The sequence below is a fragment of the Trachemys scripta genome, chromosome 22 (genome assembly GCF_013100865.1).
Source record: "Trachemys scripta elegans isolate TJP31775 chromosome 22, CAS_Tse_1.0, whole genome shotgun sequence".
Lineage (NCBI taxonomy): Eukaryota > Metazoa > Chordata > Testudines > Emydidae > Trachemys > Trachemys scripta.
In genome coordinates, this window is record NC_048319.1 from 8,534,323 (window position 1) to 8,559,730 (window position 25,408).

General features: G+C 52.4%; 2 protein-coding genes across 3 annotated transcripts; both read right to left on the reverse strand.

The window, feature by feature from the left end:
* Positions 1 to 820: 820 nt before the first annotated feature.
* Positions 821 to 10,546, reverse strand: YJU2 (YJU2 splicing factor homolog). The gene is made up of 8 exons (XM_034755446.1): positions 10,443 to 10,546; positions 9,665 to 9,765; positions 8,414 to 8,558; positions 7,830 to 7,964; positions 6,871 to 7,052; positions 5,071 to 5,191; positions 3,681 to 3,846; positions 821 to 1,886 (listed from the first exon to the last, which is right to left on the reverse strand). Exons 1-8 carry the CDS (start codon positions 10,464 to 10,466, stop codon positions 1,768 to 1,770), a joined length of 993 nt encoding a protein of 330 aa, XP_034611337.1. The 5' UTR covers positions 10,467 to 10,546; the 3' UTR covers positions 821 to 1,767.
* Positions 10,547 to 12,610: 2,064 nt separating this feature from the next.
* EBI3 (Epstein-Barr virus induced 3) lies at positions 12,611 to 24,922 on the reverse strand. Of its 2 annotated transcripts, none has more exons than XM_034755608.1 (7): positions 24,775 to 24,922; positions 18,160 to 18,277; positions 16,774 to 17,013; positions 16,323 to 16,440; positions 15,892 to 16,064; positions 14,764 to 14,927; positions 12,611 to 14,032 (listed from the first exon to the last, which is right to left on the reverse strand). In XM_034755608.1, exons 2-7 carry the CDS (start codon positions 18,242 to 18,244, stop codon positions 13,880 to 13,882), a joined length of 933 nt encoding a protein of 310 aa, XP_034611499.1. In that variant the 5' UTR covers positions 18,245 to 18,277; positions 24,775 to 24,922; the 3' UTR covers positions 12,611 to 13,879. The 2 variants fall into 2 exon arrangements, with proteins under 2 accessions (XP_034611499.1, XP_034611498.1); XM_034755607.1 differs by having other exon boundaries at positions 18,160 to 18,370; positions 24,775 to 24,916.
* Positions 24,923 to 25,408: the final 486 nt, after the last annotated feature.

The window sequence follows — 25,408 nt, forward strand, 5'->3', positions numbered from 1 at the left end:
TGATCTTGTCTTGTGTGACTTGCCCAGTTAGAAGGCCACAGGGAGACAGAATGGGGCAGGGAGAGAGATCTAGAAACCCCCCACTAATACTCAAAGCAAGGAGCACAGCATGTCATGGGAAACTGGAGAACCCAGGGAAAGTACATTACACAGATCTAGAGAAGGACTTGGAGCGGGGACAGAGACCACAGGGAGGTTTGGGTTTTTTCCCCTGACTTTGCTGAGAGGCCTTAAGGGGCTTTAGGACTCGGGTGGGGGGTTCACCTTCCTCTGCAGCATCGGGGGCATGGGTCACTTGCAGGTTTAAACTAATATAAATGGTGGATTCTCTGTAACGTGAAGTCTTTACATCGTGATGTGAGGACTTCAGTAACTCAGCCAGACATTAGGGGTCTATTATAGGAGCAGGAGGGGGTGAAGTTCAGTGGCCTGCGATGGGCAGGAGATCAGACTAGATGACCAGAATGGTCCCTTATGATCTTAAAGTCTATGAGCTAAGGACACAATAGCATGAAGCGAGCACACGGTTGCTGAACTCAGCTGAATGCCCTCTGTATTCTGTGGGCACAGGTTTGATCCAGGACTTTAAATCTTTTCCATCCCTGACTCCAGCGAGTCTATTAATGAATTAATCCACCCGCAACATATTCCTGTAGACCTCTTGGGCAGGTGATTTAGTGACTCCTGCTTCTCAACTAAAAAGGTCACAGGCTGAGCCAGCAAGGGAACCCAGGAGTCCTGACTCCCAATCTCCTACCCTAACCACTAGGCAACGCCATCTGAAGACCCCTTTATAAAGAATGACAGGGGAAGGGAGAAATGCTCTTCAGAATCCTTTATTACATCTGAAGTTAAACAACTGTGTTAAAAATTCCATGATCCTCATGGAAAACGAGAGGCATTAGCGCTGCCTCTCACTTTAGCACAGGCTAAATGTAGCCATGTTGAGGAGGACACAAGAGAAGAGCAAAACAAGTTACACATTAAATTGCAGCCCCATGCCAAGAATTCAGACACGGGAAGAGTTAACAGAGGGGCCTGGAGACAGACTGGGCTTTACAGGAATTCCAGGAGACTGCTGCGCGGTGAGGGAGATGCTGGTATATAGAACCACACACTTCATTACCCTCCACTTAGCTGCTGATGACAAGGCTTTCGATAAAGACAGCATGATGGATTCCAGCCGCAGTAGGTGACCTGCTGCTCTCAGCCCCTTCCGACATGCCTTGGGGCTCTGCTCCCGCTATTGCCACTTTCTACTCCCCAATCTCTCCAAAACACACGGTCGGGAACCTTTCTCCGAAGAGGCTGGAAAGAGGAAGCGTGTCTCATCTAATAGAGATTTTTCCCCTGGGCAGCTCTGGTTTGCTGGTGCCACCATCACTCACGACAGGCTGACAGGAGCCCAGATTGATGGATGTTTAATGGGAAGAGATGCCTGCAGGCAATCTGGTTGCATTGGAAGCAGTACTCCTGTATCCCAGTTTGAAGGAATGCTGCAACATGACGGTACATTAGGGGTTTCCAGGAAGGGAGAGCAGCTCCGATTACACATGACTGACCATGTGTGCAGACGGCCTGGGAATCCCACTGGGATCTTCTATGCACAAGGACGCCAGCTCTCTGACAGGATTTGGTTGTTAGGACAGCAGCTGCCTGGTAGTGGGATGAAGAGAGGAAACTCTGCCCTATTGCCAACCCCTGGCCTCGCTCTACTCCAGCAGGGTAAGGAAGTGGAGTGAGAGCTCTCAGCAGAGACCCACCGACTCAGTCACTGGTACTGTCTTCGCTGTCTGAATATGCCCCCAACAGGCTGAGGGAAGAGCCCTGCGCTGCTGATGGGGGCTGGGTCACAGCAGGTAGTGAGGAGCTCCAACTTCCAGCATCTAGAAGCCAAACAGAGCAGGTTCAATCATTCACACCCCACACCCACGCCTGGAGAACAGAGAGCTCCACCTTATGGACGCCTGAGGAAACCAGGAGTTGGAGCACTCCTGCTCCTGCCTGGATGGGCACTGCCATGTTCTGGGCACCCACCGCAACCCCAGGCATTAGGACATGGAGTAAAACAGTTTCCTCGGCACCCTGCCTGAATCTCAATGAGGATTAAAAGGTCTGACATTGAGACGGTCGCATTTCTATGGAGGCTCGCCTCCTGCCCCCTGGTGGTGACATAAGAGAATGGAAGCGTCTGAGATACTTAAGCATAGGAAGAACAGGAGTACTTGTGGCACCTTAGAGACTAACAAATTTATTATGCATCCGAAGAAGTGGGCTGTAGTCCACGAAAGCTTATGCTCTAATAAATTTGTTAGTCTCTAAGGTGCCACAAGTACTCCTGTTCTTTTTGCGGATACAGACTAACACGGCTGCTACTCTGAAACCTGTCATTAAGCATAGGAGGCTTCCACCTAACTAGAAGAGGGGGAGGTGAGTCAACCCTCAGTCTAACACGGATGCGGTCTGTGAGGTGGCCTCCAGTGTGTGAAACTGTCTTTTGTGTACAAGCTCTCAAGCTGGAAAGGGGGGCGGAGGGACTGGTGTGAGGATCACATAGAGAAAACATCATTCAACTGGGCCATTCATGAAACACCAGGTTTGGATCAGCAGCCAACGTAATCTTACATAGCACCTGTCATTCAAAAAGATTAACAAACTAGCCAGAGGGCTGGGATCATTTCGCCCGCCATCAAAATGCCACCACCTCTGCGATGGAACACAGCCGCTGTTCAACAGAACAAAGCAATCCCACGCAACGGTTTAGGACAGGAAGGAAAGAATGTTGTGTGCAACTGAGAGTGCAGGGGAGTTTGGGGAAGGCAGAATAGCATAACCCAAATATCATATGCATCCGAAGAAGTGGGCTGTAGCCCACAAAATAAATTTGTTAGTCTCTAAGGTGCCACAAGTACTCCTGGTCTTTTTCCAAATATCACAGCGTACAACAACCTCCCTGTACAGGAAAAGCAGATTTAACCAACTTAAAATGAAGACGGAAGATGGCTTCTGATCAGCTGCAGGCTGTTCATGTTACTGTAGCAAACAGCTGTGCCAACGGCCCCAACCTCACTGTATGTTTTGGAACAGCACAGTAAATTCAAACCCCATGCCTGGTCTCGCATTACCGTCTGTATTACTGTAGCGCGTAGGAGCCCGAGCTATGGGCCACGACTCCTTTGGGTTAGGCGTTGTACAGACACAGAAGAAACAGAGGAGCTCAATAATTTTATGAGCAATAATATCAATATATTTACCATGGTACTTCTACAGACTGGCACCATCATTGTATCCGAGCAGCAAAAAGTTAATAGAGAAGTTGAGACACTGGCAATCAGCTCTCATGCTTCAGGGCACAGACTCTTTGCCAGAGTGGTCAGGAAGGAATTTTACTTCCCCATAACAATGCACTATATGGGAGGCAGGAGAGAGGAGACGGCTTCCTCTCTGAAACACTGGGCATTGGCCCTACTGGAAATCCCAACGCCAGACTTGATGCCATTCTGACAAAGTTCTATTGGGTCATGAATTACTACACTGCAACATATCATAGAAGACAACACAGACACACGAGATTAAACTGCTTGATGTCACCATCCTGTTAGAGACCACCTTGGTGGCCTGGAGTTAAGTGGCTAATCAGATCCTACATTGCAGTGCAGGTGAGACTGGACCAAAGTTACCTGAGCTTTGTTGTGTAGTTTGCTTCCCCACACCGTTAGCTGTGGTGGAGCCCGGGGTCTGTTTCTTCACAGTGACCAGGCCTGCCAGCTGGGACTTGCTGTTCAGTTTGCCCACACTCCTCTCCCAGCTTTCAGTCTTTAGCTTCTTACTCTGGGGCTCAGTATCCTACAGAAGAGAGCACAGATATTAACGTTCTCGGTCCTTGGAGCAGCTAGCGGGGGAAGAAAGACTATGCAAAATACTATACAACATCATCAAAATCAAGGGTGGTTTGGAGCTGCACACACAGAGGTATCACGTCACAGAGCAGCAAGGAGAAAGCCCCTCTCTGGATAGCTAAAGGGTGTGAAGAAAGGGTTTGGCTAGGATGGGATAGAGCATTGTTAGGTGCAGAACGACGAAGTCAGCACAGGAAGATTCAGGCTGAGTACCAGGGACAGCTTGCTGTCACAGCGATCGAGAAGGCCGTGGAAGAGCCTCCCCAAGGGCTGATACCCTGTTGCTTGGGGCATCCACCGCAAGCTTGGAAGAGACACTGGTCAGCGGGCATAGTTGTCCGTTGGCAGAGGGGTGATCCAGATGTGTGCAACAGGACTTTCCAGTATCCAGCTTCTGTGACCTCACGGGTTGGCTGCTGGACCAACCACTGGCTTCGACACACTAGTGACTAGATGGCTCAGGACTAGTACTGGGACAGGGAACATTTCACAGTTCAACTCCAGCCTGGCTTGGGAGTCACCTGAAAGCTTTCAGCAGCCTGCACGGTTTGACGGTCTCAGCGGACAGGGAGTGACATCAAAAAGCGACATCTGCAATTGGCGCTAACTGGCCTGTTTGCTGGATCCTCTGTGGAGATTATACCAAGGATTGAGCTCCCTCCGCCTCAGAGCAATAGGCTGAGATCACGCAGGGGAGTGCCCTGCTGTGTATAAACACAGGGCTTCAGTCTTCAGGGCTGTCCAGCTGGCATCTTCCACCACTTGCATTGATGTGATTTAGGATTAAACCATTAAAATCCTTTCAAGTACAAGCGGAGAACAGGGAGCAAAGCCGGCAGCAACGTGCTGACCACTGAACCATCATCAGGCATGACAGTAGGGGAGGGGGCTCTTAGCCGCAGCTCACCCCCATGGAGATGAGCCCCTCTGTTGGTGGATACAGGCTGAAGTTTACTTCGACCAAAACCTCTCATTTCTTTCTTTCAGTTTAATATACGAGCCACATTTTCTAAACTAGGCATGAAAAGGAGGCAATTGTGCCTCGAAGTCTCCAAAACAGGGGACTTCTCATGGAGGTGTGGTTTGCTGGGTTTTAGTTTGTCCCCTTGTGGAAAAATCTCCCATCTCGGAGAGCCATGCTGCTGGAAAAGCCCCTACCCCCAGGATTTACCTCCTGCAAGATGTCTGTAGGTTTCATTTTCGGTCCTGATCTTGAGGGCACTTGGGTAGCTTCCTCATCAGAGTCAGAGTCTTCCAGGAATCGCCTGCTCTGGGCTTGTTCCAGCATAGCTCTGCAAATCAAAGGAATCCCCCAGAGAGGTGTAACAGAGTGACTTGATTACAGTCTATATTTGCCCAGATGGGCAACAAATATTTGATAATAGGCTCTTCAATCTAGCAGACGAAGGTAGAACACAATCTAAGGGCTGGAACTTGAAACTAAAATTCAGACTGGAAGTAAGGTGTTAAATTTTTAATTGAGAGAATAATTAACCATTGGAACTATTTACCAAGGGTCAGTGGTGGATTCTCCATCACTGGTAACTTTTAAATCAAAACTGGATGATTTTTCTAAAATATCTGCCCAGGAACTATTCTGGGGCAGTTCTCTGGCTGGTATTATGCAGGAGGTCAGACTAGGGCAGAGGTGAGCAAACTACGGCCCGTCAGGACCTTGGATCCGGCCTGTGGGATTGCCATCGTGGCACAGTGGGGCTAAGGCAGGCTAGCACCACGTCCCTGCAGCCCAGCCCTGAGACCCATGCTGCACCCCGCACCCTTCCTGCACCCCAACCCCTTACTCTGAGCCCCTTCCTGCTCACTGCACTCCCTCCTGCACCCCAACCCCCTGCCCCAGCCCCACATTCCATGGCCCTGCATGCAATTTCCCCACCCAGACGTGGCCCTCGGGCCAAAAAGTTTGCCCACCCCTGGACTAGGGAATGGTCTTCACTATGGGGAGATTGCTGCTGCAATCGATGCAGCAGGGGTCGATTTAGCAGGTCTAGTGAAGACCCACTAAAATCGATGGCAGACTGCTCTCCGGTGGACCCCAGTACTCCAGCTCTTCCAGAAGCATAAGGGAAGTCGACTGGAGAGTTATTCACGTAGCTGGAGTAGCATAACTTAGGTGAATTTACCCTGGTAGCGAAGACAAGCCCTAGATGATCTCTGTGGACTTTTGGCCTTGGAGTCAAAAACCATCCACCTTCATGAGACCTGCAGAGAGCCGGTGTTGTCCTGCACACACTGTAGTTCGGATATATTACAACTGAGCTGGGACAGGCACTCTGCCAGAATTCAACAGCTCCACAGAGCTGCCAGACATCATCTTCCCTTCCCAGTGTTAGCTGTTACAGCTTGGCAGGCCTGGAATCCGTGCAGCACGCCAAGTCTCCTTTTTAGGTGCAGTTCAGTGCTGCTGAAAGGTCTTTCATTTAGCCCCAGAATAATACCACAGACACTGTGGTAGGGTTCTCCCCACACCCTGACACAAAGGTACTTTAGCCCTACACCCTGGAAGAGGCCTCCTCTCAAGGAGAGTTCAGTCTCAGAGGCCAGCTCAGTCTCTGATCTCTTTGCCGAAAATGCCAACTGGGACTGTGATTTTTGGCATGCAAACACCTCCCCGTGGAGGAACAGGTCACTTATATTGCCCTTACCTCTTTCAGTATTAGGGCCACCACTCCTCACGTGTGTCCTTTACCTGTATGTCTAGATAGGTCGGACATCAGCCATCCTACTAGATCTCCTCACATCCCAATCCACACTACAGCCCTACCATGCACAAATCCCACCACCTCAGATGGCAAGCGTTACCCTCCTTTGGATCTCTGGCACTGTCCCTCCCATTAAAATACTGTGGGGGGTGTTAAGACGACTGCCCAGCCCACAGGGGGCAGCCTGGAAAGTGTCACATATCCAGGCGTGACAAGAACTCAAACATGAGCAACGTTTCCAGCTGACTCACTTCATCTCCGTCTCATCCTCCTCTAGCTCCCTTCGTTTCCGCTCTTCCTCATAGTCCTTATACTGCTTCAGCATGGATTCAAAGTCCACATTTGCCTGACGCTGGTTCAGCTCCTTCAGCTCTTGCAGGTTCTCCAGAACCTCCATCTCCAGCTTGGAGTCCTTTGTCCGATTCTCCAAAACCTAGCGGGGAAAGCAGGAAAGCCCTTGAAGTACTGGGTAAGCCACACCGACAACTCAGGAACTGTATTATAGAATTATAGACTATCAGGTTGGAAGGGACCTCAGGAGGTCATCTAGTCCAACCCCCTGCTCAAAGCAGGACCAATCCCCAACTAAATCATCCCAGCCAGGGCTTTATCAAGCCTGACCTTAAAAACCTCTAAGGGAGGAGATTCCACCACCATTCCAGTGCTTCACCACCCTCCTAGTGAAAAAGTTTTTCCTAATATCCAACCCAAACCTTCCCCACTGCAACTTGAGACCATTACTCCTTGTTCTATCATCTGGTACCACTGAACAGCCTAGATCCATCCTCTTTGGAACCCCCTTTCAGGTAGTTGAAATCAGCTATCAAATCCCCCCTTATTCTTCTCTTCTGCAGAAGAAACAATCCCATTAGCTTCCATTACTAGTATGGCAATTCTAAGGTGCCTGCTGCCACAGTACCTAAGTGACAGAGTTTAGCATGAGTACTAGACGTGCAATAGCATGAGTATAGGGAGCCTCGTTTTCAGATCTTAAGAAGTACAATTAAAGATTGTGGTAAACTCTCTTTACTCATTCCAGTAAAAGACAGAATCTATTGCAAGCAGGGACCTCCGTTACCATCTCTGCCTAGGCCAGTTCCAAAGTTGCAGAACTGGGGCAGTAGCCTCCTTCAATGCAATGAAGCACAAGTGGCCTGAGGCCTGCAAATCTCAGTCCAATATTTAGGACTTAGGGGGCACATTCAAATACCTTCATGGGATTGTTCAGCTCTTCCTCCTCTCTTTCCTTCTGCACCCTCTTCTCCTCTTCCTCCAACAGCTTCTCAGCTTGGAAGTTCCGAGTGGCGCCATGTTCCATGGTGTAGTCTGTGTTCTCAGGATCCGTCTGAGGAAGACAGGGGCAATGCAAGGGAATTATTGTGAACATGCCACAGGCTGCTATTGTTCCAGTCATTGTCAATCTATTCAGTGCTGGTAATGAACAGCCAGTATGATTTTCAAAGCAACACATAAAACTACACAAAGCACTTCAACCTTGTTTTATTCACATCACCTGCCAAAAGAATGATTATTTATGCCCTAGAAACACCCATGGTACTCAGACATTTGAGCCGCAATAGTGCCCTACTCAGGCTGGAGATGAGACATTTTACTGTTTGTTGAAAAGGGAATAGAGATGAAGTAGTTAGGATGCAAAATTTGACCTCCGGTTATCTTAAAATAGTAGCATTTGTTGGGAACCGTCTAGGACTGGAATGGAGATCTCCTGACACTCACTGCCCTGATCTACACCAGGCTGCCAGAGCACAGCTACAGAACTCTCAAAATCTTCACCTTGAATGTGATTTCTGCCAGGCAGCGGGTGCACTTGATGTAGAAGCGAAAGATGGGAAGCCCCAGGTACATTTCATTCTGAACAGTCTCTTTGCGGGCATTAAACTTCTTGCCTTTATAGATGTACTCACCACAAGTCTTGCACCTACATGAAGCAAAGAGAACGTGAATTAGGTCCACAATGTAATAAAAGCCTTGAGAAAGACAGAAGTCTAACTGACATACAAAGGGGCGGAGCCTAGTTTTAATGGGCATGGTCATTTGAGAATCACATTCCCATCTGAACATTTGGTACCTATTGTTATACACAACCTCTAAGATGACCAGAATAGAAAGACACTAGCTACATTGCTATTTTTCCCATTTAATCTTTGATCAGTGTCACTTCTGCTGATTGACAGTTGCCTCCCTCTGACATACTGCTCCGGAGTGGGGCGTTCACCTGCACACTCTGCACATTTAGGTACTTATATGGCCTTCGTCACTGTAGAATCCGAGGACCTCACCATCATTAATGGATATTATTATATAATTATTAGTGGACAGATATCATCCCCCATTAGTTAAAAAACAAACAAAGGGCATTTAGGCATAGGGTTGATTGGGTAACTTGCCCAAGCTCACACCACAAGTCTGTAGCCAAGCCAGGAATTGAACCCAGGTCACCAGAGTCACAGCCATTAGACCATTCTTTCCACCCCCCTGGTTTCTGTGAGGTTTTTACAGCAACAGTAGAGGCTGAATCTAAAGAGGCAGGTGTGTCCACCACAAGCAAAAGACTGGGTGGAGTTGAGCCTGGTCGTGCTGTCTTCAGGCCTGCCTGAAAGCCCCTTATGAATACAGCAGGGGAACATTTGGCCAGCCCTGGCATTTAAGCATCAGGTGATACGTGCATACATAGTAGTTTGGGAGTGTCTAGATCAAGCCATGCTAGAGGGGATTCTGCTATTTAGTTCATAGCTATACAAAACCAACCTGCCCCCCAAAAGGTTACGTCCGTTGTAAATATTGTGGTGCACACATTAACTTGCTCAAAAGCAGCCAAAGCCTCACAAGCATTCCTCATTACCAAAATCCAGTCAGTACGTTCAGCAAATAGCTAGATTCACCCTCCATCCCATGGTCAGCTCGACGGAAACACAGTAAAGAACCAAGGGGAGGGATATCCTATGAAACCTGCCAAACTCTTGTGACGGAACAGCGTGCCCATAGGTTCTCCGGTACATATACTGCCAGCACCACCCTTCTCACCTCATGTTGAACGGGGCCATCAACCGCACAACATACTGCCGGTCCTTTGGGAGCTTGAGCTTCGGGATTTTAGACGGATCGAAGTCCGGCGGGTAGTATTTCTATAAGAACAAAGCAGAAAGGCATCAGCAGGGAGGCTGGGGGGTGAGGGTGTGAAATGGGGGGTGAGGGAAGAGGGCACCACCCATTGCGCCAGCACTTTGGGATCCACCAAGGATCGGAGCAATGTCAGGGCTCCCCACACTCACATCAGAGGCTACCGACACCCAAAGCTTATAAGGCCTCTCAGCAGAACAGACATAGCTGCCACCTCTCCCCCTCCCCCGCTACGGGGCCCCCAGCTCTCCCCCTCCTCCCTCCCCCACTACCGATGCCCCTGTCCCCTCCCCCACTACGGGGCCCCCAGCTCTCCCCCTCCTCCCTTCCCCCTCTACGGGTCTCCGGGTCCCCTTCCCTCCCCTGCTATGGGGCCCCTGGTCCCCTCCCCCACTATGGGCCCCAGCTCTCCCCCTCCCCCGCTACGGGGCCCCCAGCTCTCCCCCTCCTCCCCTCCCCCACTACTGGTGCCCCGGTCCCCTCCCCCACTACGGGGCCACGGGGACGCCCCCTCCTCCAGCCCACTACCAGTCCCCCGGTCCCCTCCCCCACTATGGGCCCCAGCTCTCCCCCTCCTCCCTCCCCCACTGCCGATGCCCCTGTCCCCTCCCCCGCTACGGGGCCCGTCTCCAGGGCCCCTCCCCCCGTCTCCGGGCCGCGCCGCAGGCTGCCCCCTACTCACATTCAAAACCTTCCTCTCCGACATTTTGCCCCCTGCCCGTGCCCAGCCCGAGTCCGCCCCGCGCTAACTCTCCGCCCACCGCAGCGCCACGGGCACTTCCCGGAGCCAGCGCCCGCTCCTCCCATTGGCCTGAAATAAGGTGACGCCGAGCACTCTTGTTGTCTATTGGCTCGTCCTGCCGCCCATCACGCTCAAACCCCGCCCACTGGCTCGGGTGCTGCAGCTAAAGAGGCCCGTCGAGGCGTAAAGCCCAGACGAGAAAGGTTCCGGGAGGAGCCTAGCCTTGCCTTGCCTTGCCTTGCCTTGCCTGCTACAGGGCTAGATCAGCATTAGAGGCTCTGTGGGGTTCAGTGCATCGGCCGGGCTTAGGGGCTGCTCTCCTAGGACATTTCAAACCCTCCTGTGTAGTGTACAGAGAAACCAGGCAGCAAGCCGCCCACTCCTGAGTTTGCCCATTGCACAAGGACGTGCAGGGTTTATAGTGCAATGCCACGCGGGTCTCGCATTCGGCACCGCAGGGGCAAGAGGGCCCAGAAACACCGCCAGAGCTCTCGCTGCCCCTGGAAAGAGCATGCTCCAGCAACGCTCGAGTTTCATACACACGCTCCTCCGCCATTAGCGGGAAGGGTTGCCAAGCCTCCCGGTTTCTCCAGGAGTCTCCCGGAATCGGGCTCTTTCTCCTGGAGGCTACTGAAGCCAAACCGGGAGATTTTAGGCCACTAAATGTCTGGTGGTGCAGTGGGGCTAAGGCAGGCTTCCTGCCTGCCCTGGCCCCGCGCCACTCCTGAAAGCAGCCGGCATGGCCCTGCGGCCCCTGGGGGGAGGTCAGGGGGGCTCTGTGTGCTGCCCCCAGCACCGAATCCGCAGCTCCCATTGGCCAGGAACTGTGGCCAGTGGGAGCTACGGGGTGTGTGTGCCTAAGGGCATGGACAGCGTGGAGCCCACCCCTGCCCCAGGGGCCGCAGGGATGTTCTGGTCACTTCCGGGAGAGGTGCAGGGCCAAGGTCAGCAGGGAGCCTGCCTTAGCCCCACTGCCCAGGAGCTGCCCGAGATGAGCGCCACCCGACCAGAGCCCTCACCCCCTCCTGCACCCCAACCCCCTGCCCAGCCTGCTGAAAATGAGCGAGGGTGGAGAAGAACGAGCAACAGAGGGAGGGGGGATGGAGTGAGCAGGGGTGGGTCCTCGGAGAAGGGGCGGGGCAGGGGGTGGGGCGGGGTGTTTGGTTTTCTGCAATCGGAACGTTGGCAACCGTAGTAAGGATATTTACTTTGTATATTTACATGTGATGCTGACAATTTGTGCTCTCATGGTTATAAAGCTTTAACTTTTTGAATCTCAAAGTCTAGTGTTTCCCATAACCGTGAAAATTTAAATAGATAAAAACTGGAAAAAAATGCTTAAAAATAAGCAGTAATATTATCCATCCAAATCATAACAAAATAAAAACCGAATGCTGCCAAACCTACGTATAACACAGGCCATAGGGCATCCCTGAATTAATTCCCGTTTGAACTGACACACATCTGTTAGTGCAAACGTCCAATTTAGATTTAAAAATCAAATTTAATCTTACTAGGACATAAGAAAGTCCTTATAAAATATACTAGAGCAACAGGCCAAAACGCTGCCCTCACACTAAGCTGTAGTTTCAAATGGATATGGTATTCTTACTTCTCCCTATCCTATACTCTTGTGTCAAACAACCACCAGGCTCCACCCCAGAGGTGGCTGCATTCAGCAATCCTCAAGTTGAGTATTTTAAGGCCTGATCCTGCAGACATTCCCTGCCAGGCACAGCGCTGTCTAATGTGACGAATGTACTTCATAGGATCATTCATGATACTAAGCAATCCTATGCTCAGTAGCAAAAGCGTTGGCAGGATCATGGACTTACCTTTATACGCACGAGTAGCCCCACTGGTGTCTTACTAAGTAGGTGTGTAAGTCTTTGCAGGGTTAGGGGCTTAGATTGTAAAACATTTTAAGGAGTGGACACTTTGCAACGAAAGATGCTATTTAAAAGTAAGATATTTTTCTCTTCTTTGTTTGAACAGCCTCTGTCTCTTGGCAAAAATCTAATAAAATAGATGATGAATAGAAATGTGATAAACCTAAATCCCCGAAGCCGAAAGGTACATCAGCCAGACCATCGCTTAATATAATTGGCATTTATTTCTTTTATCCATTCGCTTTTTGATTTCTCTACAGTACACATTCTGCATTGAAGAGCATGTTCTCGGAGAGAATGCCCGAGCATTCTGACTTCTTTGGCTAAAAAATGCATATTTTCTTTGAGTATTTTGGTTATTCTAAATATGTTTAACCTGATTACAAGATGCCTTATCGATAGGAAAACCAGACATATAAGCTATGCCTGTGGACATGGGATACTCCTATCCCTGTGACATCACACACATGTCAATCGGTTACAAGGTCAGCTGGTGCTCATTATAAATTCGCTGCAAAGCCAGATAATACTTGCACAGTTCCAAGGCACTGACAGATGGGAGACGAGAAGCCGGTGGCACAACACCATGATTTGGTCCACAGGGCCTCCCGTGCTGTCTCCTCTTTAGGAGTTGGATGGTGGGTCTGGCACCGAGGACAGGGATACAGGGAGAGGAGGGCATCCATCATGGGAGAGGATGACAGGAAGGGAACTGGCCGGAGAAGGGGCAGGAAACCAGAAGACACTGGGCACTGGGAAGAGGGTCTGCCGGCGCGGGAGGGAAACTAGGCTCAGGAAGAGGACAAAAGGGGCGTTTGAAGTGAACTGGCCACTGCCAGCCTTGAGGGAGGGGCCCGGGGAAGGAGTGGCACCTCCTGCTGCCAGCTTGGCTTGACTCAGTAGCTGAACCATGCTTTGTCCAAAGAGCAGGATTTGGGCTGGAATGTAGCCCCGTCTCTCTTGGGAACCATGGTCTGAGTTGGGAGGGTTCACTGACACACACAGCCACCCTGGGGACCTCCCGAGCTGAAAGCAGAAACGCTGCTCCGGAGATGGGACTGCACCAGACTCATGTCCTCGGTGAACCGGCCCAGAGGGGGCCTCGTCCCACACGCTTACCAGTGGGGCACGTACTTCCTCTGCTCCAAGGAAACTCGTCCCCAGCGTCTGAGGCCCACAGCAGGTTGAATCCCGCAGTGGGTTACACGGGGCAGCAACAACAACAAAGCCCCAGCAGCCAGGTTGGCAAGAAGTGGGCGCTGTTACCCGTGGCGGGCTGGGGGCGAGAAGGACAGAGGGGTTTTGAGAGCCCAGCAGCAGAAAGGAGAATCTCAGCATAGGGACCCTCTCCCATCCCAACCCAGCTCCTGGGTTTTCTGTCAGGTGAATTACAGCCACCTGAGTGGAAGGTGAAGGCAAAAGCAAGTCAAATCTTGACCCCGCTGGGAGGCAGGCGCGAGAGCTTCTGGCCGCACCAGACAACCCCGCTCACGGCTGTGTCCAGGGGGTGCCAGATACGAGCGGGCTCCAGGTGCTGTAGTCGCCGTAGTCCGTGAAGTCCTTGGCTGCCACTTGCACGTGGTAAACAGCTCTGGGGTGGATCCCAGTCAGGATGAAGGAGGTCTGCTCGTACGGCCCGATCTGAGGGGCAACACATGCGGCGGAGGTGGGGTTAGGCCGGGAACATGCCCCGCGGGAACCCTGCAGGGTCACACGCAAGGGGAGGTTGCCTAGCAGACTGGGAGGCAGGAAACAGAGCTTCTATACCAGGCTCTGCCTTGGACTCGCCCCGTGAGCTTGGGCAAAGCTAAGGTACAGAAGAGGCGGCACCGTGCTCAGCGCTGTACGAGACGCTGCGCAGAAAGACGGAGGAGGAGGAGCAGCTTAGAGCACCAGAGGAATTCCCTGAGTGGATCAGATCCGGGGCCCAACTAGCCCAGCCTCCCGCCTCAGACAGTGGGCAGCGCCCGCTGCTTCAGAAGAACGTGTAAGAATCTGCCCCCAGGAGGAACAGAGCCAAGGGGTAGAGAATTGAGGGGATGGGGATCCCCCCACCTCCCCATTAATCAGCTCTGCGGCTCTTCAGCACACTCAGAAAAGCAAAGCAGCGACTCTCTGCCCTCGCTCAGACCCTGCAGTCCCGGTGTGGGCAGCGGGCAGGATGTGATTGGCGCCATTTCTATGCCAAAGCAGATAACGGCCTTAACCCAGACGAGTCCCGCCTGGACCGTCGGGCCTGGGAGGTCAAACGGGGCCTTCTCCAGTGGGTTGAATGCACTGGCTGCCCTCAACGCCGTCCACGAAGCAAAGCAAACTGACAGCAAACCGCGAACTGCTGGAGCCGAGAGCGCCGGGGTGTCGTGGGCACTCACCGTTCGGTTGCTGTTGGCTCCCTCCCTCGCGTAGCGGATGAGGTACTTGAGTGGGAAGTACTGCGGGAAGGGCCAGGAACTGGGCGGCTGCCACTCCAGGAGCAGCTTCTTGCGCTCCCCAGGGATGGGGGAGACCCTCAGGTCTTCCGGGGGATCCGGCCGGACTAACAAAACACACAGAACAATCACCCCAAGTCCATGTCCATCTGGCAGCCCGAGTCCTTCCGCCCCAGCGGCGGGTGCAGTCTTGTTGCTTTGCCCAGCAGCGCCAGCTGGGGAGCCCAGCACGATGAGTGTCCCAGGGCTGTGCTCTTTGATACCCACCAGGGGTCCTGCTGGGGCCCATGAGATCCCAACGTCCTCATGGTAAGGTCCAGCCAGCCAGCACTGGCTCTCTCGTGGCACCGTATGGCGGGGGCAGGGGCGGTTCCCAGGCACAGCTGCCCACTAGAGAGTCTCACCCCAGAGCTAGAGGGAACACTTCTCAGCACGGGCCTGCGGTGCTGAGCTTTGGGAAGTGGCGCCTGCCCATTGCACAATGGGCGGAGACCCACCGGCTCATTGCACAAAGGCCTCCAAGCTGCCAGCAGACCCGGGGGACTTTCCATCCCAGGTGAGCTGCGTGACCCAGCAAGGACCCGGCCCGTTTTGGCTGGGATACCCCATGGAGCCTAAGGGGGGATGGGTCTGTCCCGCAGGTCTCCTTTGAGATTCCCAGTCTCCATCCCCAATCCATCCAGTCCCGCTGGTATTTGAAACGTGATGGTCAGATTGACTGAAATATCTTCTCTGGTTCCCCACACTCCACTAGGTAACCCGCCTCCCCAGCCCCATTACCCCGGTCACCAAGTGCAGGGAAAGCACCACCGTGGAGGTGGCATAGAACCCAGGAGTCCTGACTCCCACTCCCGCTGCTCTAACCAAGAGAGGTTAAGTGACGTGCTCAAGGTCGTGCAGCAAATCACTGGTTGCTCTGAGAATAGAACCCAGGAGTCATGACGCCCAGTGCCCCGCTCTAAGCATGGTGCCATGCACCCTTATACCCTGGAGCCCCTGTCCCCCAGCCCCCGGGGATCCCTGCCCTCCCCTCCCCATGGCGGCCTATCCCGAGGGGCTGTGAACTCTTACTGATCTGCTCCACGATGAAGGGGAAGAGGTTCATCGTCGCACCCAGCGGGTTCACGGCCGTCACGTTCAGCACGTAGGGGGTGATGGAAAACATCTGGATGTCACTGATGGAGCAGCTGCTGGCCCCGGCCCCCGGCTGGACACACTCGTTCTCCTGGGCCCCCATGCCATGCCTGCGGTAGGGGAGGACGCAGCTCTCTGTCCAATAGGCTCCTGGTGCTCATAGAGGGTCACATACCCCGTGGGCTTTGTGCTACCACGGCTTACCAGGGCGAGCTGGGAGGCTGGGCTCGCCTCTCACCCAGCAGACGAGTGATGCCCCAAGAGTCGGCTGATTGCACCTGGGGACTAAACTTGGGGTCCACCTAGAGGTCAGGTCCTTTCTCCCTCCCTCTCCCCCTTGTCCCCAGCTGGCCCCTGGAGGATTTTACCTGTACGTGGTGATGAAATACGTCTCCAGGCGCGGTTCAGACGCCAGCTTCCAAGTACAGTCGACGGTCTGGGGGTAACTGACAGCCCAGCACTCAACAGCAGGCTTCTCGGGGGGCGCTGCAGGAGGGGGAGGGACGGACAGTCACCCAGACATTGCAGGGGAAGCCGGACTACATCCAGGGCAGCGCAACCCTGGAGCAGCACACGTCACCCACCCCACTCAGCCTGGCGCTCTGTCCCTGGGGGGGACCCCACTGATCAGCCTGCCCCAGCCTTCGCTAACAGAAGCGGCTCTTTTAGCTCAGGCAGCAGAGGCATCTGCATTGAGAGCCTGAGGTCCCAGGTTCGATCCCCCACTCCTGACAGTCTGTGACACAGCAGCTGTGGGTGCAGGGGCAGAATGAGAGACACCCCCACACACACACACACAGAAAGGAACAACGCACTCACAGCCCACCCGCAGCCGAATCCTGCGCAGGGTCTTCCCAGTGCCGGGGTGGTGGCAGCTGTATTCCCCCTCCTGGGCCGGGCTGGCGTTCTGCAACAAGAGCTGGTCCTTGTCTCCTCCCGCTGTGGCCTCGGAAGTGGCCACCTTGGTGCCATTCACTCTCCATTCCACCCTCCCGCCGGGAGCGTCGCAATGTAGAAGCAGGTCAGTGCCGAGCGCACCATGCTGGACGTGGCAGAGGCCTACAACGCAACGGGGAGCTGTCACAGGGTGCCCGGCATGGTACCCAGCGCTCAGGCAGGCAGTGGGTGCTGCTTTAGGGTGGGGGTTAGTGAGGTGCTCAAATCCCATTACCATTTAGGGGAATTCAGAAGGGAGCAGGAGATCGTCTGGTCTGATCTGCTGGGTATCACAGGTCGGAGAATTTAACCCAATTACCCCCAGCGTGAGCCCGGTATTTGTTTGGACAAAGCGTCTGTTCCAGACAGGCCGCCAGAGTTGATCTGAAGGCATCTAGAGATGCAGAATCCACCACTTCCCTCCGGAGCGCGTCCCGTTGGTTAATCCCCCTCCCTGTTCCAGATGGGGTCCTAGTTCTCATTAGAATGTAGCTGGCTTCTGCTCCCAGCCGCCGGGTCTTGTCCTGCTTTTTGCCGCTAGGTTAACTGGCCAAACTCCCTCAGCAGCTTTTGAAAACCGTGACCCCGGGGCCAGGACACCAAACTAGGGAGCCAGGACTCCTGGGTTCTCTTCTTGATTCTGCCACTGACCTCATAGGAAATGACTGGCCCAGGAGTGGGACATTCCCAGCATGGGGAAGTTCCCAAGGCAGGTGGTTCTGCCCGGGGTAATCCTGGCTACATGGGGCCGCGACTCACCAGCTTGCAAAGCAATGTGACCCCTCCGAAGGAGGCAGCCTTCCCTCCTCCCCGCCCTGCTCATTGTTAACCTAACATGCCCAGCATCAGCTCCACGCGGGATGTTATCCCTTTGCTAGGATTAACCTGCAGGGGTTGCCCACCCGCCCACATCAGGCACAAGCCGATCACCAGCCGGGGTCAGGAGAAATCCCCCCACCCAATGATCTAGTACCACTAGGGTGACCAGATCCCCTGATTTTATAGGGACAGGCCCGATTTTTGGGTCTTTTTCTTATATGGGCTCCTATTACCCCCCACCCCCGTCCCGATTTTCCACACTTGCTGTCTGGTCACCCTAAGTACCACCCTCTGCTGCATGCATCATTGGCTGGGGTCCGAGTCAGGCTACTGGGCGAGATGGCGCATCGGAGTGCAAGGGACCATCTGCTCGGCGTCTCCTGGCGCCACGGAGCAAACCCCACCGCCAAGGGGCTGGGGCCACTGGGAAACAGCCCTTCCTTCTCGTACCCTCCTCTCCATCGCGCCCAGCCATGCTGCTGCAGGGGGAGGACCAGGCCGGCAGGACCAAGGCGACGATCACCATCCACTTCATTTCCCAGCGGGCGCCGGTCGGCAGCACGGGCGCCTGGAGAAAAAGCCGTCAGGAGCGGAGCAAGATCAGGGTCTGAAAGTGGGTGTGGCTGGGAACAGACAACGCCTTCTCGAGAGGTGCTCGATCCTGGGGGGTTGGGGCAAGAGATTGATGTCATTTATGGAGGAGGTTCGGGCTGCACGAAGGCAGCATTGTCCAGTGGTTAGAAGAAAGGGCCTGGGACCCAGATTCTATGCCCAGCAACTGGGCAAGTCCCTTCCCCCTTCCATTCCTCAGTTTCCCCTTCCCCTTTGTCTATTTAGGCTGTGAACTCCTCGGGGCAGGGCCCCTCTCTCTCACTGGGTGTCTCTCTGGGTTGGGCCTTCTGCTTGCTACCGGCGTACGGCTAAACAACAATCCTGTGGTGAGGAAAAGCACCCTGCCAGCCAAGCGCAGCAGATCTGATGCTGGGGCCGAGGCCCCATCTCGAATCCTGCGCCTGGCGCCTGGAAGAGCAAATGGCACGTGCTGGCGGTTGTGCTCCAGGGGAGGGAATCCATCCCCAGGGCCACCCCACCCAGGTTCTATAAGAACATAAGAATGGCCATACTGGGTCAGACCAAAGGTCCATCCAGCCCAGTACCCTGTCTACCGACAGTGACCAATGCCAGGTGCCCCAGAGAGAGTGAATCTAACAGGTAATGATCAAGTGATCTCTCTCCTGCCATCCATCCCCACCCTCTGACAAACAGAGTCTAGGGACACCCTTCCTTACCCATCCTGGCTAATAGCCATTAATGGACTTAACCTCCATGAATTTATCCAGTTCTCTTTTAAACCCTGTTATAGTCCTAGCCTTCACAACCTCCTCAGGCAAGAAGTTCCACAAGTTGACTGTGCGCTGTGTGAAGAACTTCCTTTTATTTGTTTTAAACCTGCTGCCCATTAATTTCATTTGGTGGTGCCTAGTTCTTATATTATGGGAACAAGTAAATAACGTTTCCTTATTTACTTTCTCCACACCACTCATGATTTTATATACCTCTATCATATCCTCCCTTAGTCTCCCCTTTTCCAAGCTGAAAAGTCCTAGCCTCTTTAATCTCTCCTCATATGGGACCTGTTCCAAACCCCTAATCATTTCTCTGAACCTTTTCTAATGCCAGTATATCTTTTTTGAGATGAGGAGACCACATCTGTACGCAGTATTCAAGATGTGAGTGTACCATGGATTTATATTTAAGGGCAATAAGATATTCTCCATCTTATCTCTATCCCTTTTTAAATTATTCCTAACATTCTGTTAGCTTTTTTGACGGCCGCTGCACACTGCGCGGACGTCTTCAGAGAACTATCCACGATGACTCCAAGATCTCTTTCCTGATTAGTTGTAGCTAAATTAGCCCCCATCATATTGTATGTATAGTTGGGGTTATTTTTTTCAATATGCATTACTTTACATTTATCCACATTAAATTTCATTTGCTATTTTGTTGCCCAATCACTTGGTTTTGTGAGATCTTTTTGAAGTTCTTCACAGTCTGCTTTGTTCTTAACTATTTTGAGCAGTTTAGTATCGTCTGCAAACTTTGCCACCTCACTGTTTACCCCTTTCTCCAGATCATTTATGAATAAGTTGAATAGGATTGGTCCTAGGACTGAACCTTGGGAACACCACTACTTACCCCTCTCCATTCTGAAAAATTTACCATTTATTCCTACCCTTTGTTCCCTGTCTTTTAATCAGTTCTCAGTCCATGAAAGGATCTTCCCTCTTATCCCATGACAACTTAATTTATGTAAGAGCCTTTGGTGAGGTTTCAGAGTAGCAGCCGTGTTAGTCTGTATCCGCAAAAAGAACAGGAGTACTTGTGGCACCTTAGAGACTAACAAATTTATTAGAGCATAAGCTTTCGTGGGCTACAGCCCACTTCTTCGGATGGATTCTTCCACTCTGTATGCATCCAAAGAAGTGGGCTGTAGCCCACGAAAGCTTATGCTCTAATAAATTTGTTAGTCTCTAAGGTGCCACAAGTACTCCTTCCCTTTGGTGAGGGACCTTGTCAAAGGCTTTCTGGAAATCTAAGTACACTATGTCCACTAGATCCCCCTTGTCCACATGTTTGTTGATCCCTTCAAAGAACTCTAATAGTTTAATAAGACACGATTTCCCTTTACAGAAACCATGTTGACTTTTGCCCAACAATTTATGTTCTTCTATGTGTCTGACAATTTTATTCTTTACTATTATTTCAACTAATTTCCCCGGTACTGACATTAGACTTACCGGTCTGTAATTGCCGGGATCACCTCTAGAGCCCTTTTTAAATATCGGCATTACATGAGCTATCTTCCAGTCCTTGGGTACAGAAGCTGATTTAAAGGACAGGTGACAAATCATAGATAGTAGTTCTGCAATTTCACATTTGAGTTCTTCAGACTCTTGGGTGAATGCCATCCGGTCCCGGTGACTTGTTACTGTTAAGTTTATCAATTAATTCCAAAGCCTCCTCTAGTGACACTTCAGTCTGTGACAATTCCTCAGATTTGTCACCTACAAAGGACGGCTCAGGTTTGGGAATCTCCCTACCATCCTCAGCCGTGAAGACTGAAGCAAGGAATTCATTTAGTTTCTCCGCAATGACTTTGTCGTCTTTAAGTGCTCCTTTTGTATCTCGATCATCCAGGGGCACCACTGGTTGTTTAACAGGCTTCCTACTTCTGATGCACTTAAAAAACATGTTGTTATTACCTTTTGAGTTTTTGGCTAGCCGTTCTTCAAACTCCTTTTTGTTTTTTCTTATTACATTTTTACACTGAATTTGGCAGTGTTTATGCTCCTTTCTATTTACCTCACTAGGATTTGACTTCCACTTTCTAAAAGATGCCTTTTTCTCTCTCACGGCTTCTTTTACGTGGTTGTTAAGCCACGGTGGCTCTTTTTTAGTTCTTTTACTGTGTTTTTTAATATGGGGTATACATTGAAGTTGGGCCTTTATTATGGTGTCTTTGAAAAGTGTCCATGCAGCTTGCAGGGATTTCACTTTAGTCACTGTCCCTTTTCATTTCTGTTTAACTAACCCCCTCATTTTTGCATAGTTCTGAAATTAAATGCCACAGCGTTGGGCTGTTGAGGTGTTCTTCCCACCACAGGGATGTGAAATGTTGTTATATTATGGTCTATTTCCCAACTATTTCCAAGCGGTCCTGTTCTAGTTACCTCTTGGACCAGATCCTGCGCTCCACTCTCCCATGCCTCTCCCGTTGTGGGTTCCTGTACCAGCTGCTCCAAGAAGCAGTCATTTAAAGTGTCGAGACATTTTGTCTCTGCATTTTGTCTGAGGTCACATATACCCAGTCGATATTGGGATAATTGAAATCCCCCACTATTATTGAGTTCTTTATTTTGATAGCCTCTCTAATCTCCCTTAGTATTTCATTGTCACGATCACTGTCCTGGTCAGGTGGTCAATAATAGAGCCCACTGTTATATTCTTATTAGAGCATGGAATTACTATCCATAGAGATTCTATGGAACATGTGGATTCATTTAAGATTTTTACTTCATTTGATTCTACATTTTCTTTCACATATAGTGCCACTCTCCTCCCCCTCCCCCCGCCCCCGCACAACCTGTTCTGTCCTTCTGATATATTTTGTACCCCGGAATGATTGTGTCCCATTGATTGTCCTCACTCCACCAGGTTTCTGTGATGCCAATATCCTCCTTTAACACGAGGCACTCTAGTTCACCCATCTTATTATTTAGACTTCTAGCATTTGTGTACAAGCACTTTAAAAACTTGTCACTGTTTATTTGTCTGCCCTTTTCCGATGTGTCAGATTCTTTTTTTTTTTATGTGAATGTTTCTCATCTGATCTGGCCCATACTTTATCCTCTTCCATCCTCCTGACCAAAACCTAGAGAATCTATCAATAGACTCTCATAGAATCTCAGGGTTGGAAGGGACCTCTGGAGGTCATCTAGTCCAACCCTCTGCTCAAAGCAGGGCCAATCCCCAACTAAATCCCCAAATGGCTCCCTCAAGGATTGAACTCACAACGCTGGGTTTAGCAGACCAATGCTCAAACCACTGAGCTATCCCTCCCCCCCTTCTCCTCTAAGAGAAGTCTCTGTCTGATCCACGTGCTCCTCTGCAGCAATCGACTTTCCTCCATCTCCTAGTTTAAAAATTGCTCTGCGACCTTTTTAATGTTAAGTGCCAGCAGTCTGGATCCCCTTTGGTTTAAGTGGAGTCCATCCTTCCCGTACAGGCTCTCCCTATCCCAAAAGATTTCCCAGTTCCTAATAAATCGAAACCCCTCCTCTCTACACCATCGTCTCATCCACGCATTGAGACTCTGAAGCTCTGCCTTCCTACCTGGTCCTGCGCGTGGAACTGGAAGCATTTCTGAGAATGCCACCAGAGATGTCCTGGATTTCAGTCTCTTTCCTAGCAGCCTAAATTTGGCCTCCAGGACGTCTCTCCTACCCTTCCTTATGTCACTGGTACCACGACCACCGGCTTCTCCCCAGCACTACACATAAGTCTATCCAGGCGCCTCGAGAGATCCGCAACCTTCGCACCAGGCAGGCAAGTCACCATACAGTTCTCCCGGTCATCGCAAACCCAGCTATCTATCTTTCTAATGATTGAATCTCACCTGCCTTTTCCTAATGACTGGAGTTCCCTCCCCCGGAGAGGTAACCTCAGTGCGAGAGGAGACCCCAACATCAACTGGAAGTAGGGTCCCAACTATGGGAAGGTTTCCCTCTGTTCCCGTTGACCGCTCCCCTTCCCTGAGCCTTTCATCCTCTTGAACAGCGCTGGGGCTGTCCGACCGGAAGTGGGACAAATCTACAGGGTCCCGGAAAGCCTCATCAACATACCTCTCTGCCTCCCTTAGCTCCTGCAGTTCCGCCACCCTGGCCTCCAAAGCCCGGACGCAGTCTCTGAGGGCCAGGAGCTCCTTGCACCAAATGCACACATACACCACCCACCCACAGGGCAGGTAATCAGACGTGTGACACTGAGCGCAATAAACAGGAGAGCCTGCTGTTTCTCCCATTGGGGTCGGGCCCCAGCGCCTCCACAGGAAACTGCTAAATTTGTGCAAGTCCCATGCTCAGTGACAGTTGCTTTGCTGGCAGAGTGGGTCCCCAACAGGCCTCCCCCAGGGTGAAGCAGGTGTGTCCTGCAGCAAGCCCCTCGGCCCAGCTGGGCATTCCCCCACCCGAGGGCCCTGCAGCGTCTCCTGGGAAAGAAGAGAGACAGGTTGGGCTGGGAGGAAACTACCGGGGGTAGAAACCAAGCTGGGGGTAGAGTCATCAGTGCAGGGCAGGTGTCTCAGCTGGGGTTTCCCAGGCTGGGTGAGTGGTTGGGGCTCTGTGGCCGAGAGGTGCCCCTGCCGTGAATGCTGCTGTTTGGCAGACGTATGAAAACCCCGCCACTCTCTGCTAGGGGCCAGGCTCAGGACACACCAGGGCAGCCACGGGGTGGTTGGCTTGTTTTACTGGCAGCCCAGCGAGGCAGGGACAGAAAAGGGGATTTTTTTGGCTGACACCGTCTTCTCATGGCGAAACCACGCTTGGAGGCAGCCTGATCTACTGGTTAGAGCACTGGCCTGGGGAGACCTGAGTTCCATTCTTAGCTCTGACCCTGGGCAAGTCACAGCCCCGCTCTGTGCCTCAGTTTCCCCATCTGTACACTAGGGGTGATGACAGTGACCACTGAGCTTTGAGCTCTACTGCTGGGACGTGCTAGATAAGAGCTAGGGCTTAGTATTAATGTTCCCCCGTGGCCCCAGAGCTCTGTGGTTTGGTGGGGTGAATTCAGAGCTAGGGGCTCTGGTGGACAATCCTGTCTTGCTGCTACGCAGGTCCCGTGTGGACAGCAGCTCCCGGGCCAGCCGTTCTGTTCTCTTGTTCAGCCTCCACAGCCCCTTCGCTCCTGGACAGCCCTGCCGCCCAGCCCAAGCTCTGCCAAGGCACTTACCCCCGTGGTGAACCCACATATCTCCCCCTCCATCAGGGATTTGAGCAGGTAGGGTTACAGATCAGGGGCCCAGGCACTGGGTAAGTGAAGGGACACAGAAGGGGTCTGTAGTGGAGCTAGGAATTGAACCTAGATCTTCCCAAGACCCCATCCCATGCCCTGGCCACTAGACCGTGAGCTTCCTACCCCAGTTAGGAGGGCAAGTGGCTGGGGGAATTTTGTCCTGCCTGGCATTGAGCTGAGGACCCAGCCATGAGATCGTAGCGGTTTTTGGTCAGTGCTAGATCCAAACAGCTGGTAACCTAGATTCTTACCTAGACATTCAGCAGGGGGGTGGGGGGGGGGATCTCTCACTGGTCACCGCCCCCTGGCAACTCCACCACTGCGCTCGAGCGTTGACAGCGGCTCTGATGGCAGGAGGGTGAGTTACCCACCCTCTCCCAGGCGCAGAGGAGGGCGTGAAAGGCAGCGAACGTCAGGGCTGCTTCACCCCAACCGCACGAGCATCAAACAGCCCCACCTGCCCTCAAAGCCCAGAGGAATCCAGAGACTCACCTGACGCGCGCAGCTCGGCGTCCTGATGCCGCTCCGAACCGGAGGCAACTACTGTAGGAGCCTCGGCTCGGGAAGCAAAATCCCCGTCTGACCTCAGCCCGGCTGCTGCTCACTTCCTCGCACACAACGCGCTCAGGAAATTCACGAGCCTTTCCCACCGAGGTTCCCGGAGACAACTCGGAACAAACCACAAAGCCCACAAGTCCCCGCCCTGGGCAAGGCGGGGTCCCTGGAGTGGCGTCTGGAGGGACAGAGGGAATTGGTGTCTGGGGTGCATGTGCCCAGGTCTCTCTCGGAGATGAGGGGGCAGCTGGGGGGGGCGGGGGTTTAGCTGGTCTGGGCCCAGCTGCAGCAGGGCAAAGTGCTTTTGAAACAAGGGTTTAAGAAAAAGGCAGCGACTGGATTATTTGGGGTTTGATCCTGCCCCTCAGAAGCCAGTAGGAATTATTGCTCTCACAGAAGCGGGAGCGGGGGCAGACTCTTAGTTTGCACCGGAACGTGGGGTTCGTGAGTCCAGCCCCCCGGCAGGTGCAAAGCTGTCCTCGGGGCAGACACAGACTGGGCCCCAGGGGCCTGGATGTGTCTCGGGACAGCGCAGCCACTTTCATCCAATAGGATTTTTGCTAAACTTTCC

Coding starts and splice junctions, on each gene's coding strand:
- YJU2 (XM_034755446.1), bottom strand. CDS start 10,466: ATGTCGGAGAGGAAGGTTTTGAAT. Junction 7,053..7,829: donor AGCTGAACAATCCCATGAAG/GTATTTGAATGT, acceptor TTTCCCCGCTAG/GTTTTGGAGAATCGGACAAA. Junction 1,887..3,680: donor AACTACACAACAAAGCTCAG/GTAACTTTGGTC, acceptor TTTGGCTTCTAG/ATGCTGGAAGTTGGAGCTCC.
- EBI3 (XM_034755608.1), bottom strand. CDS start 18,244: ATGAAGTGGATGGTGATCGTCGCCTTGGTCCTGCCGGCCTGGTCCTCC. Junction 16,065..16,322: donor TATTTCATCACCACGTACAG/GTAAAATCCTCC, acceptor CCCCTACCGCAG/GCATGGCATGGGGGCCCAGG. Junction 14,928..15,891: donor CTTCATCGTGGAGCAGATCA/GTAAGAGTTCAC, acceptor GTGTTTTGTTAG/TCCGGCCGGATCCCCCGGAA.